Source organism: Macrobrachium nipponense, chromosome 35 (genome assembly GCF_015104395.2).
Source record: "Macrobrachium nipponense isolate FS-2020 chromosome 35, ASM1510439v2, whole genome shotgun sequence".
Classification (NCBI taxonomy): domain Eukaryota; kingdom Metazoa; phylum Arthropoda; class Malacostraca; order Decapoda; family Palaemonidae; genus Macrobrachium; species Macrobrachium nipponense.
The window spans coordinates 14,027,046-14,044,545 of record NC_061096.1 but is presented as its reverse complement, the minus strand read 5'-3'; the positions used below and the strand labels follow the sequence as shown (position 1 = coordinate 14,044,545).

General features: G+C 35.6%; 1 protein-coding gene across 1 annotated transcript in view; it reads right to left on the bottom strand.

Moving 5' to 3' along the window:
• LOC135208283 (sialin-like) overlaps nt 1–17,500 on the bottom strand; it is a 141,064-nt gene that overhangs the window by 69,471 nt on the left and 54,093 nt on the right. The window contains exons 2-3 of the mRNA XM_064240386.1: nt 10,458–10,598; nt 10,120–10,242 (exon numbers count right to left, since the gene is read on the bottom strand). Of these exons, the coding sequence (XP_064096456.1) occupies nt 10,120–10,242; nt 10,458–10,598 (264 nt within the window). The remainder of the gene's footprint in view (nt 1–10,119; nt 10,243–10,457; nt 10,599–17,500) is intronic.

Sequence of the window (17,500 nt, the reverse complement as noted above, 5' to 3'; positions counted from 1 at the left end):
AGTAGCCCACAACAACCTCAAATATGCCACAGCATTTTATGTTTCCGAATCATCCTCGTGAAAAGAATAGAACATTATTTCAATTGACATTTCGCCAAATTAGGAAATTGGCAGTAACTCTGGATCCTGCCAAGAAAGTAAACTATCATTCATATGCTTTTGATGTCTAGAATAAGTACAAGCTCCCTCTGCCATGATGTGAATATAACTGCGCAAGGATCACCCGTCCTATTCCAATCAATAGGATATTCGACAGTATTATGTAAGCCTGGGTTCGTCAATGATGAGACAGGGTCATTTAAAGGAAGGAAACATATGTTCCATGCGCTTAGTAAGGGTCCGTAACAATCTTTCTGACCTTTCGCTATGTCAGTGAGCTTTAAATGGTCATTTATTAACTGTTACACTATTTGAAAAAATAAAGAATTGTATGTGCATGAATTTCTATATTATGAGATAGAACGCTGGTAAATATATCTGCTCTTGTTTAAGACATTGTTCTAAGGTTGATTCGGTGAAATACCTTGGTCTAATGCCCAGTTTGAAGTTGATTTCATTAATGTATTCAAGTTTTGTAATGTCACCTTTTGTGTAGTAAGTGAGTGAGCACCGAACGGATTTCCAGACAATGAGGATTATCTGTTATATAAGAGTGAGGCGAAGCTGTTGTCAGCCTAATTTAAGAGATATATAAAAAATCTACAATTTGCGCTATAAAAGCTGAACAGAATCTGCAGCATTGCAAATTCTCTGAGGAGTATCATTGTGCATGCCTAAAAGCCACTTAAGAAACCATCAGTTAATTACTACAGCAATCCAGATGAGTCCAATATGCGCAGGGTTTATCCTTCAGCTTTGCTGCTTAAATGGCTTTCTTCAGTATTGGTGGAAGAACATTATTTGTTTCAGCTTATGACTAGTGTTTTTGAGTGCATGGTGTCGGGGAATGGATCCGTGTTACATTATGCCACACCTGCCTTGTGCTTGAAATCTCTTGTAAGTCATAATTCAAGGGTTGCTATAGCGTACCTTTGGGAATTGAGCGGCTTTTCCGCACTTTCGTTGTCCTTGCTCAACTTATTCATTGTTCTCGGATCAAAACATGCAAAACACATCTTGATGAAAATCCATTGAATTTGGGCTATTACCTCACTGACGATTTAATAAAGCTATCATCATTCTTTATACAGTTTTTGGCAGCTCTTTGTAGATCAACCGCTTAATTTTCATTGTTATGAGTCCTCTGTTATAGCGAATCAGTAATGATTTTAGACTTCCCAAGATCTTTGGTTCTTTAGTGGAAGGCCACCATCAAGTTGCAGCCTTAATCACTGGATTAAAACAGATGTTGTGAACTGCTGTGAATTGTAGTGGTTGTACCTTAAAACGAAACCCGGCGATGGGATACTTGTTCATACTGGGAAATTACTTCACAAAAAAAGACATCCCAAGATGAGAGCTGTTTATTCAGCATAATTGAATTCAAATTGCCCTGTTTTAATTTGTCTTTTATATTTCAACAGCACTTACATCTTCATAACTTTGTTTCTTATTTGCTTTACATTTGATACTACCGAATTTATTAAGGTAAAATACTGAGTACCCAAATGAGCCAATAAAGTTACGTGCTCATGATTCCTTAGATAACAGTGTTAATAGTTATTGCTGAAATAATGATAATTTTGTTGAGTTGGAAAAAGTAAAGGCTATTTTTGTGAAAAACAGTATTTAATTATGTCTAAGAAAACAACGGCATTTCGGTAAAAAAGGAAAGAAAAAAACAAGGGCACACAAAGTTGAAGATTTGGTATGATTAGATATAGAACGTAAAATCTATCATGATAAAATCCGATTGGATCTTGTTTGACCTGCTACAGGTAACAGTACGGGAGACATGAACACAGCCACTCACCCCCCCTACAAACTAGTTTGACCCCCCGGGTGGAGGCGGGGTAGGTAGGGGGAACGGAGGGTAGGGGAGACATCCCCCCTCCTGCAAACCTGTTTGTCCGCCCTAGGTGGGGACTAGTTAGGTAGAGGTTCGGGAGGTTAGGTGAGACAGCAGCGCCGAGATCCGCGCGCCAACAAGCTTGTCCATAATACTGACTTTAGTCCTCTTTGGTCATTCGACTGATATTACCTCATCGTATGAGTTTGCTCAAATATCTTTCGTTGCCTCCACCTAGCAGTTGTTATTTCCGTCTCCTTACATGTATATAAGACCTCGTTGACTCAATATGTCTGGTATTTGCGCGAAGGTGAGGGAGAATGTTTCGCTGCTATCGCCTCTTCTCTCGGATGGGACCATGACAATGAGTCACATTGTCTTGGATAACACTCGCATGATTCTACTTGAGGAGAGGTGGAGAGAAATTACGTGACTTGATCAGGATGAATGAGAGTCAGAGAGAGAGGATTGGTGTAGGAACTGCTGGAAATGGAGACGTGCGCAGAGCAAGTTAACTTGCAAATAGGACAGATGATAGACTCGCTACATGACCTTGGGGAGGAAGACACAACTGGTAATTTAATAAGATCACTGTATTAGACTGCTAGATAATTTTCACAAAAGTTGTAAAAGTTTGGAGTTATGGCTATTATAAAGTTTTAAGTAATGCCATAAAGCAGTAATAAAGATAAAATTCTTTATGTCTTCCTAGAGCCGTTCTGTCGTATGTATTTGTGAATAAAATTTCAACCGGTTGCCCTTAGAATTGGCGAGGCATCATGTATGGTAATATATATATATATATATATATATATATATATATATATATATATATATATATATAAAATATATAATATATATATATATATTATATAATATATATATATATATTATATATAATATATATGTGTGTGTGTGTGTGTGTGTGTGTGTGTATATATATATATGTATATATATATATATATATATATATATATATATATATATATATATATATATATATATATATATATATTCAATATAAAGATGTTTCCTTTAAAAGAGGATCGACTCCCGAGAAAACAAGATATAAATTGCTGAATCATGGGTTACAGGTTACTTCATGCACATGAACACAGCTCAATTAGCAGTACGTTGAGCCCCTCACGCAGAATGTTTCAGTCATCTCGTCTCGCATCCACTTTCCCGCCTCTCTGGATACATTGTCCCTCCATTTCAGTCACTCTTTCCAAGACCTTTCTACCCCTTTCTAGATCCATTCTTCCACGTGACTAAATCATCTAGTCACTACACTCTTAGCTTTCTCTTCGCCTATGCTAACTCCTACATATCTCCATATCCTTTCTATTCTTGTTATGCCTCATACGCGATGTAAGTAGTTTTATCTCTTCAACTTCCAGAATCTTTCACTTGAATTCAACGTCGTCACTTCAGTTATTTTACATGTAGTAAGATGTAATTATATAATGTATATATGTATTACATTCTGTGGTGGAGAAATGTATCGAGTTCTCATTTTGAAGGCAGGTTCTGTTTTAGAGTGATAAATTGCTCATTATATGTACGGTACAAAGAGTAGGTAACAGAAGGAGATGGCTGGACTGGTGGTAGGTAAGGAGGTCTTGTAGTAAACAAGAATGAGTGTTAGTTAATAAAGCATTAGTGAAAATTCTTGGTTGATGGAGATGCTCTATAGGGTTTCAATAGTAGGTGTGTGAATAGAGTAATATCTGATTCCCCTCTGGTGAAAATGAAAGTTGAATTAGGAAAGATTTAGTAGGAGAGGAAGTGGTAAAGTTAAATGTGTATACAAGGACAATTAAAGATTCACAATGGGCAACAGAGCAGGAACGGTGTGTTTATGGGTACAGGAGATTTAGGAAGAGGAATTGAAAGAATAATCGGTGGAATGAGCACATGAGAGATGAAGATAGAAAATAGATATTTTTCCAGTCGCAGTTGTGTAAAATGACCAGTGAAATGAGAGGTTAAATCTGAGCAAGTAATTTGAAAATAAGTTAAAAGGAAACTGCTTTCGTTCGGTAGTTAAAGTGTGGAGTTCCCTCCACGGAGATTCATCCGTGATTCATTGATTTAAATGTGGATGTGACCATGACCATTGTCTTGCTTTTGTCTGTGGATCCACCATTCAGGTGGAAAGTGCTTATTGTTAAGAGAAAAGTATTCGTTTATTTATTCGAATATCAGGGTCTATAACTAAATGTCACGAAAGTTATCACGTCTTTTATTCATCTCTGCTTGTAAATTCTCCGAATATAATCCGTTATAAATGTTCAGCTTTAGCTAAGCCAAAGCCAAGAAATTACCATGCAGAGATCTGTAAAAAAATTTTATAAAATTACAACAAATTCTTTTTTTTAATATTCGGGAATATATATTGGGAAATGAATTACTAGAACACGTACAGTAAGTTCAATTCATATTACAAAAGTTATATGCATTTTTATTTAATCAAGAAAAATGCGATTTATTGCGGATCGAATGAAACCGGGAAACTACATTTAGAACTGGATTTGCATCTGATCACAATACGCGTCGTTTTCTTCCTTTTTTCACAGCATTCTCTTCTCTTTGCCGGTTATTGTGATTTGTAGTTGAATTGTTTCCGTCTAGAATACGGAAATTCGTCGCTCAAAGAATAGTTCTCCTTAGCTTTTAATTCATGTAGTAAATAAAGCAATCACAGTGACTACCTGCTCGGAGCGGTGCCGATCGATATACGTATGGGTCGTTGTGCGCACAGCCTTTGGCCTCGCGTAGACATCTGGTGGCCGTGCAGCGCAATGTGGGTCTTGTTGTTGAATATGTTGCGCTTAGCAATTCGCGTAATTCCGATTTGCATTCAAGGTGTGACATTCCCAAATTAAACAGGCATTGACCTCACACCATTTTCCAAGACATGACTGTCAGTATCATATTCTTCCACCACCTGTAAAGATATAAACTTTCAAAGGTATAAGCTAATGACTCATTTAAATATATTTCTTCTTTAACTTACTGTGTATGTTAATCAAACTTTTGGTGGTACTTTATATGTTAGTAAACATTAGGTGGTACTTTTTATGTTAGTAAACATTAGGTGGTACTTTTTATGTTAGTAAACATTAGGTGGTACTTTATATGTTAGTAAACATTAGGTGGTACTTTATATGTTAGCAAACATTAGGTGGTACTTTATATGGTAGTAAAACATTAGGTGGTTCCAGTCACTATCTATAAAATCTCGGATGGACGTTGATGGCACCTTTCCAGTTAATGATTTTCTATAGATTTTTTAATCGGTCAGGTATGTATTTGGAAAAGTAAATGTCAAAATCATGTAGAAACAAAACAAAAAACTTCGTTTGTATAAGTAGTTTATCAGGGCAGAGGTTTTAGAATCAACACTGTTCTATCCCCAGTGGAGAATGAATATGTTTAGCAAACCAGGCGTATATATGTATAACGTTGTAAAGATTTAGAGTTATCTAATTAGTAGCCAGGAATGGGAATTAGCAGGAATAATAAAGTAAGTTGGAATATTGATTGAAGTGCTGGACTGGAGACTCATCATGTTGATTCCGTTCAGTCAGCGGATTGAATGAGGATTATGGCATCGCATCATCATTGGAGATGATAAATGGTGCTTCATTTTGGGTAATGAGACTAAGTTTTCTTATTGAGCGTGATTGAGTTTTTGTTCTATGGTCTGCTAGACGTTCCAGATCGATAGGTGTCCTATGTGTCCTTTCCTATTTTTGGACTTCGGTCATCGCTGCTAATAGTTTGATTGCCAAGGCAGCCATTCTTTTTGTCATGACAGTAAGTAGGGCATGATCACAATCCTGAAAGTAAATAGTCAGTCTCCTTGACATGCTACTTCTGATGAACACATGTGTGAAACTTGAAGTCTTCCATTCCTCACTTTGCCATTTTGTTTATATAATAGGTATGTCCTTTGGATCTTGGTGGGGGTAATTGTTTTCTTGCAGAGAAAATGTGACGTATTTTGCAGCCAGTAATATACAGTGGTATATATGTCATTAATGTATACCAATGTATCTATGAATGGGGATGGATGCTAGTATTTATGAGTGGCTATACCACGCAATAGTCTTTGTAGGACATTTATAATCCCTTGGCCTTCATCGTTATTAGTTTGCTAGCCGATTATATGATTGCTGTACCTCCTGTCTATTATCTTCCCTGGTGATCTTCTCGATTTTATTGCTTAAGAAACCAACATTCTTAAAATGTTGGATGATCCTATCTTGTATTTTATGAGGACTGTGCCAGTTGCTACAGTGGGAGAGTACTCGGTAGATGTATACACCAATGTTAATGTTGAAGTAGTGGGAGTGAATGTTGAGTTTGCTGGGGCTTACAAGACTGCTTTGAGTTGGTAGCCTTCATGTCGATTTTAGTTTTGAATTGATGTCACTGTGGCTCAATAGGAGCTCAAGAAATGCAAAACAGTCGTTGTTTCTCCTCTGTGTTTGAAGTGAAGAAGAGTTGACCTCAATTTCATCCTTGAGGCATCTTAGGGATTCTTCATCAGTGGTCATCATGAAGTTACCATCGACATGTTAACAGTAGATGGCAGAGGTGTTCATTTTGCTGAGGAGCACTTCCTCAAATGTGAGGTAAGGGTTGTTTTAATGGGAACAATCATTTGCCCTTGGTGGGTTGGTGCCTCCTTACCTATTCGTGTTTTTTCTTTGTGGGGCAAGTTTACGTTTCTGATCTTGTCTTGGACAGAGGCAGTCAGGTCCATGGTGGCAACAAGTATGGTTTATTTCAGAATGTACCCATAAAGAAGTTCACGTAGTTCATATTGTTGGCACATCATGTCCATGGCTGTATCTACAAAGTGTACTTCTTATACAGATGTCATAAAAGGTCACAAGGTCTTCTTTTTGGATGTTGTTGTAATGGATAGGTCTTCATAATATACCCTTATGTAGAAGATAGTTCTGTGAACAGATGCTTCATAAAGAGGGAGGACTCTACATTAGGATAAGCTTCGGTGCCACCAGTACTTTTGTTGTGGACCTTTTCAAGATGATGTTGGGGAGGATGAAATGTTATTAGGAAATGTGCCAACTTCTTTACCCGGGTGATAGGTAGGGATAGAGAACAAACTAATTATAGGGTGAAATAGGTTTCCTACATTAAGGGCTTAACATTTCTTTTTAGATAACCCCCATTGTCCTCAGTAGCTTCAAGACCAAAGTATACACGAAGGATATCAACTATGGTACTATTTTAACAACACTAATAAATGCCCTGCCCTCACTTATCTAGAATCTGCCATTGGCGCACACATCCTCCAAACCCTATCCCATTACAATAGTTTGCCTGCTCTGCATAAAATCATTTGAAAATGTCTTGTGTAATGGCTTCTCAAATATCACCATTCAGAAGGTCAAGGGGGAATATTTATACACCATGATAATAGCTGCTATGTTTAGGCAACACGACCTTACGTCCCTATGAGCTAAGGACTGGGCCTTTGGGGACCCCAGAGATCTACCTGCTGAGTTATCAGCAACATCTGCTTGGTTCTCCCTAGTTCTGACTTGCTAGGAGATGGGGATCAGGGCTTCCCCATTTTTTCTGCTGTATATTGGTAGCCTTTCAGCCTTTGCAAGTCAGTTGCACAGCAACCAGTAACAGTAAATAATGCATGGTAAATTTTTGCTATCAGGATCAAATGATGATGTTGCTATTTTTCTTTCACCATTAATAAAAAGATGTAATATGTGCAGACCAGGTCACCATTCGCAGAGCCGAGCTTCAAAGGGTCAAGCTGATATATGAACAGAACTGCCAAAATGAATAATGTAAGATCCGCCCAGTTTCTTGTTTGGATGACTAGAACTTTCCCGTTAGGGAGACTTACAAGCCTTTTTCAGGATAATGTCATGATTAGGCACTACTGTGACAAGCACAACCTCTGTCTCACAAGAGAACGCAGTACTCGAATGCAAAAGAAATGAGGGAAACCCCTCCTTTCTCCAAGCTTATTTGTCAAATATAAAATATTTTTTAATCATCCTATATTCAAGGGAACTCACACAGTGGAACACCTCTACAACCATCAGTTAGCCTCCAAAAATCAGCTTAATGTTGTAGCCCTATTCCTCTCTGCAGACTGACAAATTTTTAAATTCCTACTCAAAGTCTCAGTTTAAATAATATAATAATCTGTATTTTGACAGACCATTGAGGAATGATGTTTGGGGCTCATTCTGTTTCTCTTTAAGACAAAACTCAACAAAGATTTCCCTGTAACATCGGAAACAGCCTAAACCGTATAAGCGTTAGATGTTTGTTTATTTTCAATTTATACATTTTCATTCGTTTGTGTTGACGAATGACGTTAGGAAAGAAAGGTGATATAGTGTGTTCAGTTGTCAGATTTCTAAAAAATCGCTCTGTAATGCTACATTTTGCAAATTTGTACGGACTAGGAAATCTGTTTAGAGACTTTTGACTATTTTTCATATCATGTATTTACTTTTATCAATTCCCAGATGACTCGTGAGGTAATTTTTTTTTCAGCAGATGACACTGTTTCGGTATATATTGCCTTGTCACATGATTTTTTCACTTATGTATGTATATATATAATATACATATATATATATATAATATATATATATATAATATATAAAAATATATATATAAAATATATTTTACTGGTAATCTTCATAGTCACGAAGATATGGTAATTCAATTGTATTCCACAAATAGGAAAATGAAAATGGTTTGTCTCCAGAAAAATGCCCAACAGTTTCGTCCTCCAATGGACTTCTTCTTGGGCGTTTATTAAGGTAAAGAGATAAAATTTGCAGTGCATGTAGCCAAGAAAAGACCTAAAATTTGAAAACATCTGTTACCAAAAACCATTTCATTTTTCCTATGTGGTATACAATTAAATACATCCATACATCAGAATATATTGGTACCTTTATAGCCGGGTACATGTATAAATTATATAACCACACTATTCTCCTAACATTTCGATTACTTCAAGACTTATTAGATATGCTTGGCATTACAAATGCTAAGGCTCAAGTGAAGAAATTTTGGCGTCCGGGCAGATTTCGAACTTGCACCCGGAAACATATTCCCCAACTGTAACCGAGTACTGAGACCTTCCTGAAAAAGCGGGACGCCAGATCTTAAAATCTAACATGCAATCTCCTCAAAAAATAATGTCATTATGGTTCCCACACCCAAATTACTCACTGACCTCAAATCGTAACTAAAACTAACCTAACTCAGCTTAACCTGACCCAGGGGCATGCTAAAAAAAAGAAAAAAAAAATTTAAATAAATAAATAAATAATAAAAGGGGGGGGGAGCTGGTGCAATACTAGTATACATCTCGAGAATTTGCCACCTGGACAAGGTTAACGTTAGAAACCAGACCACGAAGAAGGGCATAAGTATACTTCTGCTAATACACATACATATGCCTGTCGAATTTGTATATATATATATATATATATATATATATATATATATATATATATATATATATGTGTGTGTGTGTGTGTGTTTTTTTTTTTTTTTTTTTTTTGTATGGTGTTTTTACGTTGCATGGAACCAAAATGGTTATTCAGCAACGGGAGCCAGCGGCTTTACTTGACTTCCGAACCACGTTGAGAGTGAACTTCTATCACCAGAAATACACATCTCTCACTCCTCAATGGAATGCCGAGAATCGAACCCGCGACCACCGAGGTGGAACGCAAACACCATATCAACCACGCCACTGAGGCGCTTATGTGTGTGTGTGTGTTTTAAGTTAGATAACCATGTAAGAATGAAATATGTAAAATTACTTTGTGTTAACTGACCATTTGAAATATTCGTACAGAATGGTGATTTCCTAATATTAGAACAGTTAAATCCCTGCCATTCTACTCTCCTTGTCACATCAGAGGGTCTCTTGATTTCCTCCGGAATGCTGATGAGACTAGTCAGTTCTTTACAAAATAATGGCCGTTTTTCTATACGCGCTGAAGAATGATGGCGACGCTCCGTATCCTCATCACTCACTCCTTCCTACTTCCCATCCTTGATGTCCTTTTAAAGGTCAGTTTACACTACGACGTTTGCTGCGCTGCATAAGTCAGCTCTACCAGCACATGCCCGCCCACCTTGGCGACGCTTCTTCATGCTGCAAAGCGCGTCTTGCTTCTACAACTACGTGATTGCTGCGACAGGCAGTAGTATCCGTTCCATAGCCACGATGAGCAGTGACGAGGAAAAATTTGCCTGTGCTGCCGTTGTTGTAGCACAAATGTATGATCAAATGCATAATTGCGTAAAGAAAAGGAAATGAACAGACGATTGGCTTCGGCAGCGAAGGACAAAGGAAGTACGGAAGTATCTTCAGCGAGCTCTATGATGAACGACTATTTCAAAAAATACCTGAGAATATCCCATATTCCATAGACACGGATAATGCTGATAAGCACCTTTGAGAAAAACGAACTTCCTCTCGTTTCCATTCATGTTACTAAGTAGATTCACTTCATCCGTGCACTTCATGCCCAGCGCCGTTCCTGACGATGCTCCTGATTGGCTGTTGATAAAGCCAATCACAGGGCTGGAAACTCTCAGTCTCTCAGTTTTACTGCAGAAAAGGAACGTTTCCCAATTTCATCACTAAACATCGTCAGCCAATGATTTAAGGAGTATAATGATATAAGAATTATGTACTTCAGTCAGCTTTATGGCTAAAATGTTTTTAATGAAATATTATATGACCTTATTGAGATGATCAACTTGTGATAAAGTCAACTCAGAGGTTTAGTAGTAACCATGGCAACAACTTGTCAACTCTGAACCTTTTTATTCCGGAAGGTTATCCTTTTAAAAATCTACATAAAAAATGCCTACCAAATTTCTTTTTTTTTTTTTCTTTCTATTAAAGTCCCTGATATACTGTGCTAACTCGCGCTCACCCGTACACACAGTACACACGGTTGAAACGTAACGTGTGGACTATTCGTTAAAGATCAAAATTCAACGTTAGCCAATAGGACATCCGGCCTTGACATATACGCGACCCTTGGTCTCGTAGATGAGATGGAAGGGTTTCTTATTCATCACCTCCTTCCTATTTCTCTGGCCATTAGGTACTCCTTGGCTCTCCCGTCTCGCCCTTTATTGTAGACTTTGTCTTTGTATTATCGCAAATATTGATAATGCGACGTTTGATTTTTTATTTTCTCTTTGCTAGATCCTTCTTTTCGCGTGGAAAATAGTTCTCCTTTTTTCACTGAATGCATTTCCGTCCTCTCTCTTTCATGTCTACAAACAATTATGGCGATTAAACTATATGGAATTCAGCTCAACTTATAGCTACTTATTTCTGAAGGCATGGATGCAAAACAATTTGCTTTCGTTGCAGGAATACTCGAAAAACCTCCTTAAACACCCCCCCCTTTTTTTGAGGGGGTGGGGTTGTGGGGGGAGGGGCTAGCAGAACTGTCACTCGCCATAAACTATCTCATTTTATATAGCATGTCTATTTTTATCATACATGGGCTCAGAAATGGTAAATTAAGTGGGATAGTGATAATCAACATAACAGTTTAAGAATTAAAGTTATGTACCTTGTGAAATTTACTCTTACTTTTTCATCATTAATTTCTGGAAACTGCAAAGTTTGCATCATACATTCACCAACCCAAGCACTATCCACACACATTTCTTTGATTATCCATCTGTCAGTGACAATTTTACGCCTGTGGTGCGAATAATAATAATGATATTATAAATATGACGGCGAAGACTTTCAGTAAATTCTTTAAAGGGAGGGTTCTAGGTGTCCTTCTAACATTTATAGGCCAGCCCTGTGAGAGCTCAGTGGTTTGGTAAAACTATTATTATTAATAATAATAATGATAATTCCATTAATAAACTTACTTACAAGGGGTATACGCCTGTCTATCAAGTGTTAAATAGGGATTAAATGTGGTTACTGCAGGATCCATCAGCGATGAACTGCTTTTGATGGCAAGTTTATCGTTGCTAAGCATCTGACATCAACTAATATATCAAGAGTCTGGTGCTAAGTAGTAAGGTTTTGGCCAACCGTTAACTGCTGTCGTGTTTCTCACAGGCATCCCCATGTGAAAATTATCATTAACTACCTATTGTTATCGTTAGGGAGTAGTGCCTATGTAAAGGTACAATACAAAAAAGCATACAATTTCTTTATGTATAACAGCCATTAGAAAACTAATTAGAAATCATTTTTCTTGGCAGTGATTAAGGCTTTGAGGTCAGACGAAGTATATTAGCGTGTGTCTTGCTGTGAGGTGTGTCCCCTTTTTGATCAGTAAAATACTGTGCCTTCCATATCTGATTAAGATTGAATATTCAATGCAAATTATGAAAGCCACTCACAAGTAGTTTTATGATACTATGTTATATTTAGTTTTTAATAGGCGTCTTAAAGGCTTCTTAAGCGATATAGTTTGGTCTGTCATGATTATGATCTGTAACCTGTATTGTTATTGAGTTAATGCTGTCGAAATATTCTAAATTAATTGAATTATGAGATTTTTGTCTTAACATATATAAAATAGAATTATAAAGGTTTTAATGGTAACGGTAATAACAAATTTTGATGAGAGAGAGAGAGAGAGAGAGAGAGAGAGAGAGAGAGAGAGAGAGAGAGAGAGAGAGAGAGAATGATTGTTTTCATGTCAACATAAATAGTTAATATGCCTGGGATAGGCTTCGGACCTTATTATTGCAACAATATAAACGACCGATTCAGCTTCTAACATGTTTTTACTAATGTTGTTAAGTCGTTTAGTACAGAGAAGAAGATTTCGCGAGCAAGTTATGTACACAAAAGAAAAGCGTAAGTAATGTGTTATGTGCAGAGAAGGGAAATTTTGTGCAAGTGAGTTACGGAATATCAGTGTCATAGTGAATAAATGATTGCATTAAGTTCCTGTCAGTTTTCCAGGTATTCTTAAGATTTTCATTATAAATTAAAAACTAATATTTTCCCCAAATTCTCATGTTGTGAAGAATTGTGCACTTGAGATATCTATAGAGCAGAACTTTTTCTAAATATAATTGTAAAAGTGCTGTATCCTCCATGTAACGCTTAAAGCTCTGTTTAGTTGCTTCTACCTATATAGTGTGCTCTATTTGCCATAGGGCAAAAGAATGATTAAGAAACTGTAATGGAGCTTGCATAATAGCAGTGAAGAAACAATCCTATGGGACAAACTAAGCTGTGTTTTTAGTAATAAATTTGAAGAAATGATATTGCCTACCTAATTTTTATTTTTTTTATCATATATCTGCTTTATTCAAAGTTTGCTTCAGTGGTTAATTTAATGTTTCAACTTCATTTGTGGCCTCAGCCTTCCAGATGAAAGTGACACACACAAACATACTATATTTTATATATATATATATATATATATATATATATATATATATATATATATATATATATTTGTAAAAAAATTTGCGTGTGTCTGTGTGTGGGTGTGTGTATATGGGTTTGTGTGTTTGTGAGTATTTCTGTGCTTTTCCAATATCAGTATCTTATATTTAGCGATGCTTGCCATGATCCCAAGTATCGCCCAAAAGAAGAGCATCATTACATTACCTCTCGGTTTTCGACTGAATCAGTTAGGGCTGTTGACATGGAAGGAGAAGGCAAACTTAATAATAAAACTTAAATTATACCAATTTTTAGAGTATCTATATTTTATTTTGAGTGAAATCGGTCTATGGTAGAATATGGTCAAATTTTTTTTAGCCGTTGTTTGATGCTGTAGTAGAGTAAACCATAAACCAAATGTTGACCATCATTACATCACTCTTCATAGACGAATTATTAATTCTGGAAGACTGCACGTTTGTTATGAGTTCAGCGAGTAAACATAAAAGTATCTTTAAACAGAAAGACTATTCTCTCCTTTGTCTCTTCAGAGAGTCGATGAGATCGGCATTTTACTATTTGTTTTTCTGTTTTTCTTGCATCTTAATTAGGCGGAGGACAGAAGGGCCACTGGCTGACCTTCAACATGAGTCAGAGTAATCTATTCACTAATCTTCAATCCACTTTGCGGAAGGAGGAAACATCAGTAGGTTATGTCCAACGGGAGTTGGGTTCTGGCTTGGAAACATGGGAACATTATATGTATACAAATATATATATATATATATAATATATATATATATATATATATATATTTATATATATATATATATATATATATATATATATAAATTATATATATATATATATATATATATATATATATATATATATATAAACCTTCCATTTCTGAGATATGATTGTAGGATGATACTGACGAGCCTGTGCTATTAAATAATGTCGAGGGAATAATAATGAGCTTATAGTGTTTGGTAGTCCTCGCCGCTAACCCCTTAAATACCCAGCTAAACATAATCTCTCGCAAAGATTCTACACTTTATTTTTAAATTAAAATTGTTATGCCATTTTCTCAGTGAAATGGGTATCTGGGGGTTTATTCTAAACTAATAACTAATTGCTTTCTTAGGTGCTGCAGTGCATGAAGGATGAATAATTCTTTCCTTGGCAAATTAAACTGATAGCAAAGATGTTCTAGCCCTCTTCGGACAATTTTTACCGTAAGATATCATTCCAGCGGCTCTAATCTGAAGAGGAGGTGGTAGGAGTTTTTTTTTTTTTTTGGTAGAGAAGTTTTTACTTCCATAGAAAGGTAGCACATATATAAAAGGTGTCTCTTTTGTAAGACTGAAAAGAAATTAAGAGAGGAACAAACTAATACAGTTGATGGAGTAGATGAGATTTGGAATAAAACACCTAATGTCAATGAGATGTTTGAACTTGGGCAAGATAACTTGGGTGAATGAAGCAGAAGTATTATTATATGAGGTTGAAGTGTTGTTGTTGAGTCTTTGGTGAAGGTTTGAAGTGGCTTGGGAAAACTGGTGGATTGCCTATCAAAACAGATCTCTCCTGTAGTTAAAAGATGGCGGTAGCCAAAACTGCTGTTTTGCATTTTCTGAAAGTACACACAGATAGGCGTATTTGTATAAGTTTAAATCGTTATCTATTCTGCTATTTTAGATGAATTTAAATCCATATCTGGTATTTCTAAGAGTCTAAATCCGTTAGCTTGCTCTGGTAAATTTATATGAGTCTAAAATCTTATCTGTTCTGGTATTTATATGAGTCTAAATCGTTATCTATTCTGGTATTTATATGAGTCTAAATCATAATCTGATCTGGTATTTATATGAGTCTAAATCGGTATCTGCTCTGGTATGTATATAAGTCTAAATTTATCTGTCCTGGCATTTATATGAGTCTAAATCTTGTCTTGTTTCTGGTATGTAATGAGTCTAAATCGTTATCTGCTCTGGTATTTATAGGAGTCTAAATCGTTATCTGTTCTGGTATTTATATGAATCTAATCATTACCTGTTTCTGGTATTATGAGTCTAAATCTTATCTGTTTCTGGTATTTTTATATATTCTAAATCTTATCTGTTCTGGTATTTACATGAGTCCGAAAAATCTTGTCCTGTTCTGGTATTTATGAGTCTAAATCGTTATCTGGTCTTTTGTAATATTATATGAGTCTCAAAATCTTACCCGTTCTGGTATTGATATGAATCTAAATCGTTATCTATTCTGGTATTGATATGAATCTAAATCGTTATCTATTCTGGTATTGATATGAGTCTAATCGTTATCTATTCTGATATTGATATGAGTGTAAATCGTTATCTATTCTGGTATTGATATGAGTCTAAATCGTTATCTATTCTTGGTTATTGATATTAAGTCTAAATCTTAGCTATTCTGGTATTGATATAAGTTCTAAATCGTATCTATTCGTGGTATTGATATGAAGTCTAATCGTTATCTATCTGGTATTGATATGAGTCTAAATCGTTATCTATTCTTGGTATTGATATAAGTCTAAATCGTTATCTATTCTGGTATTGATATAAGTCTAAATCGTTATCTATTCTGGTATTGATATAAGTCTAAATCGTTATCTATTCTGGTATTGATATAAGTGCTAATCGTCTTATCTATTCTGGTATTGATATAAGTCTAATCGTTATCATTCTGGTATTCATAAGAGCTCAAACCGTTAATTGCCTCGCTGTCGAACCTCTCAGTTCCGAGGTCCTTTATTCCCCACACCGTTGGACTGTGGAAACAAGCCTCACCAGAGGATGTCTTGTAGTTGATTCATACGAAATTCAAGCGAAGAAGCAAATCTTCTATTTACTTATTTATTAATTTGTTAGTTAATCTGTTTTTCTAATAACTGATCTCTCTCTGTGTTACCGATTACCTTCTGTTATTTCTTTCGAATGAAAACTATATTCTTTGGAAGTTTACAAATTTTCTAGTCAGTGGCCCCTGTGGGTATATTCCATATGAATCGGGTTCGTCTTCTGAATAATAATAATAAAATAATAATAATAATAATAATAATAATAATAATAATAATAATAATAATAATAATAATAATAATCTGTTCAGGAACTAACACCGCACAGCTGTGAGAGGCCAATACCTACCAAAGAATGTGGATGTTCACGTACTATATTTCAAAAATTAATTTTCAACAAGTTCAAAAATTACACAGGAACCTGGTAAGGAAGCAAGATTCCCTTTCAAAGAATCGAGAGGAACAATAGTGATGGTGTTTTGGTAAAGAAAATCTAATGTTTCCTTTTCTCTGAAAATGGAAGTGTAAATGTTATGAGTATTTTTAACAGTTCTGGACCACTTTTTCCACCCTAACTAGGAAACATATGGGTGTGTGAAAAATTAGATAATTTGGTCTCATATATTTGTGTGTGTGATGATATATAGCTATAGATATATATATATATATATATATATATATATATATATATATATATATATAGATAGATATATATAATATGTACATTGTTACCAAGCTTACATCAAAGGTAATTTGTCTTATCTAAAAGGAAAAACCAAGGTATTTCAGGCTCCTCTTTTTAAGCACTAACCATCATAGTTGAGTCGGGTGAGGGATTTTTGTCGTAGATCTAATCTTAAACATCGAATGTTTTTATGTAGCATTACCCTCTCAGTTGCAAGAAACACCCAGCTGTTATAATTGCAAAAGAAAATAAGGTTAAAAACAGAGAAAAATACAGTAAAATTTTGTTCAAGAATTAATCTTTGAATACTTGTCATTGCTGAAGGATATGAGAGTACGTGCGCGCGCTATGTTAGCTAACTTAAATCTTTTATAGAACTCCAGCTCCTACTGTTAAAATCTTAATAATGATTACAGTGAAATTGACAATTATTGTAATAATTCGGCTCCGTGACTATTTATTTCACAATCAAGACCTAACAATGTTTCCTTGCTTCGTTTTTTATATTTTCTGTATCATCGTGTTTGAGGTAGATGGCATCATTAGGTTGATATTGTATCGGACCTTTGCAATATAAAATCTCGAAGTCTTATAATGATCCGAGTTTAT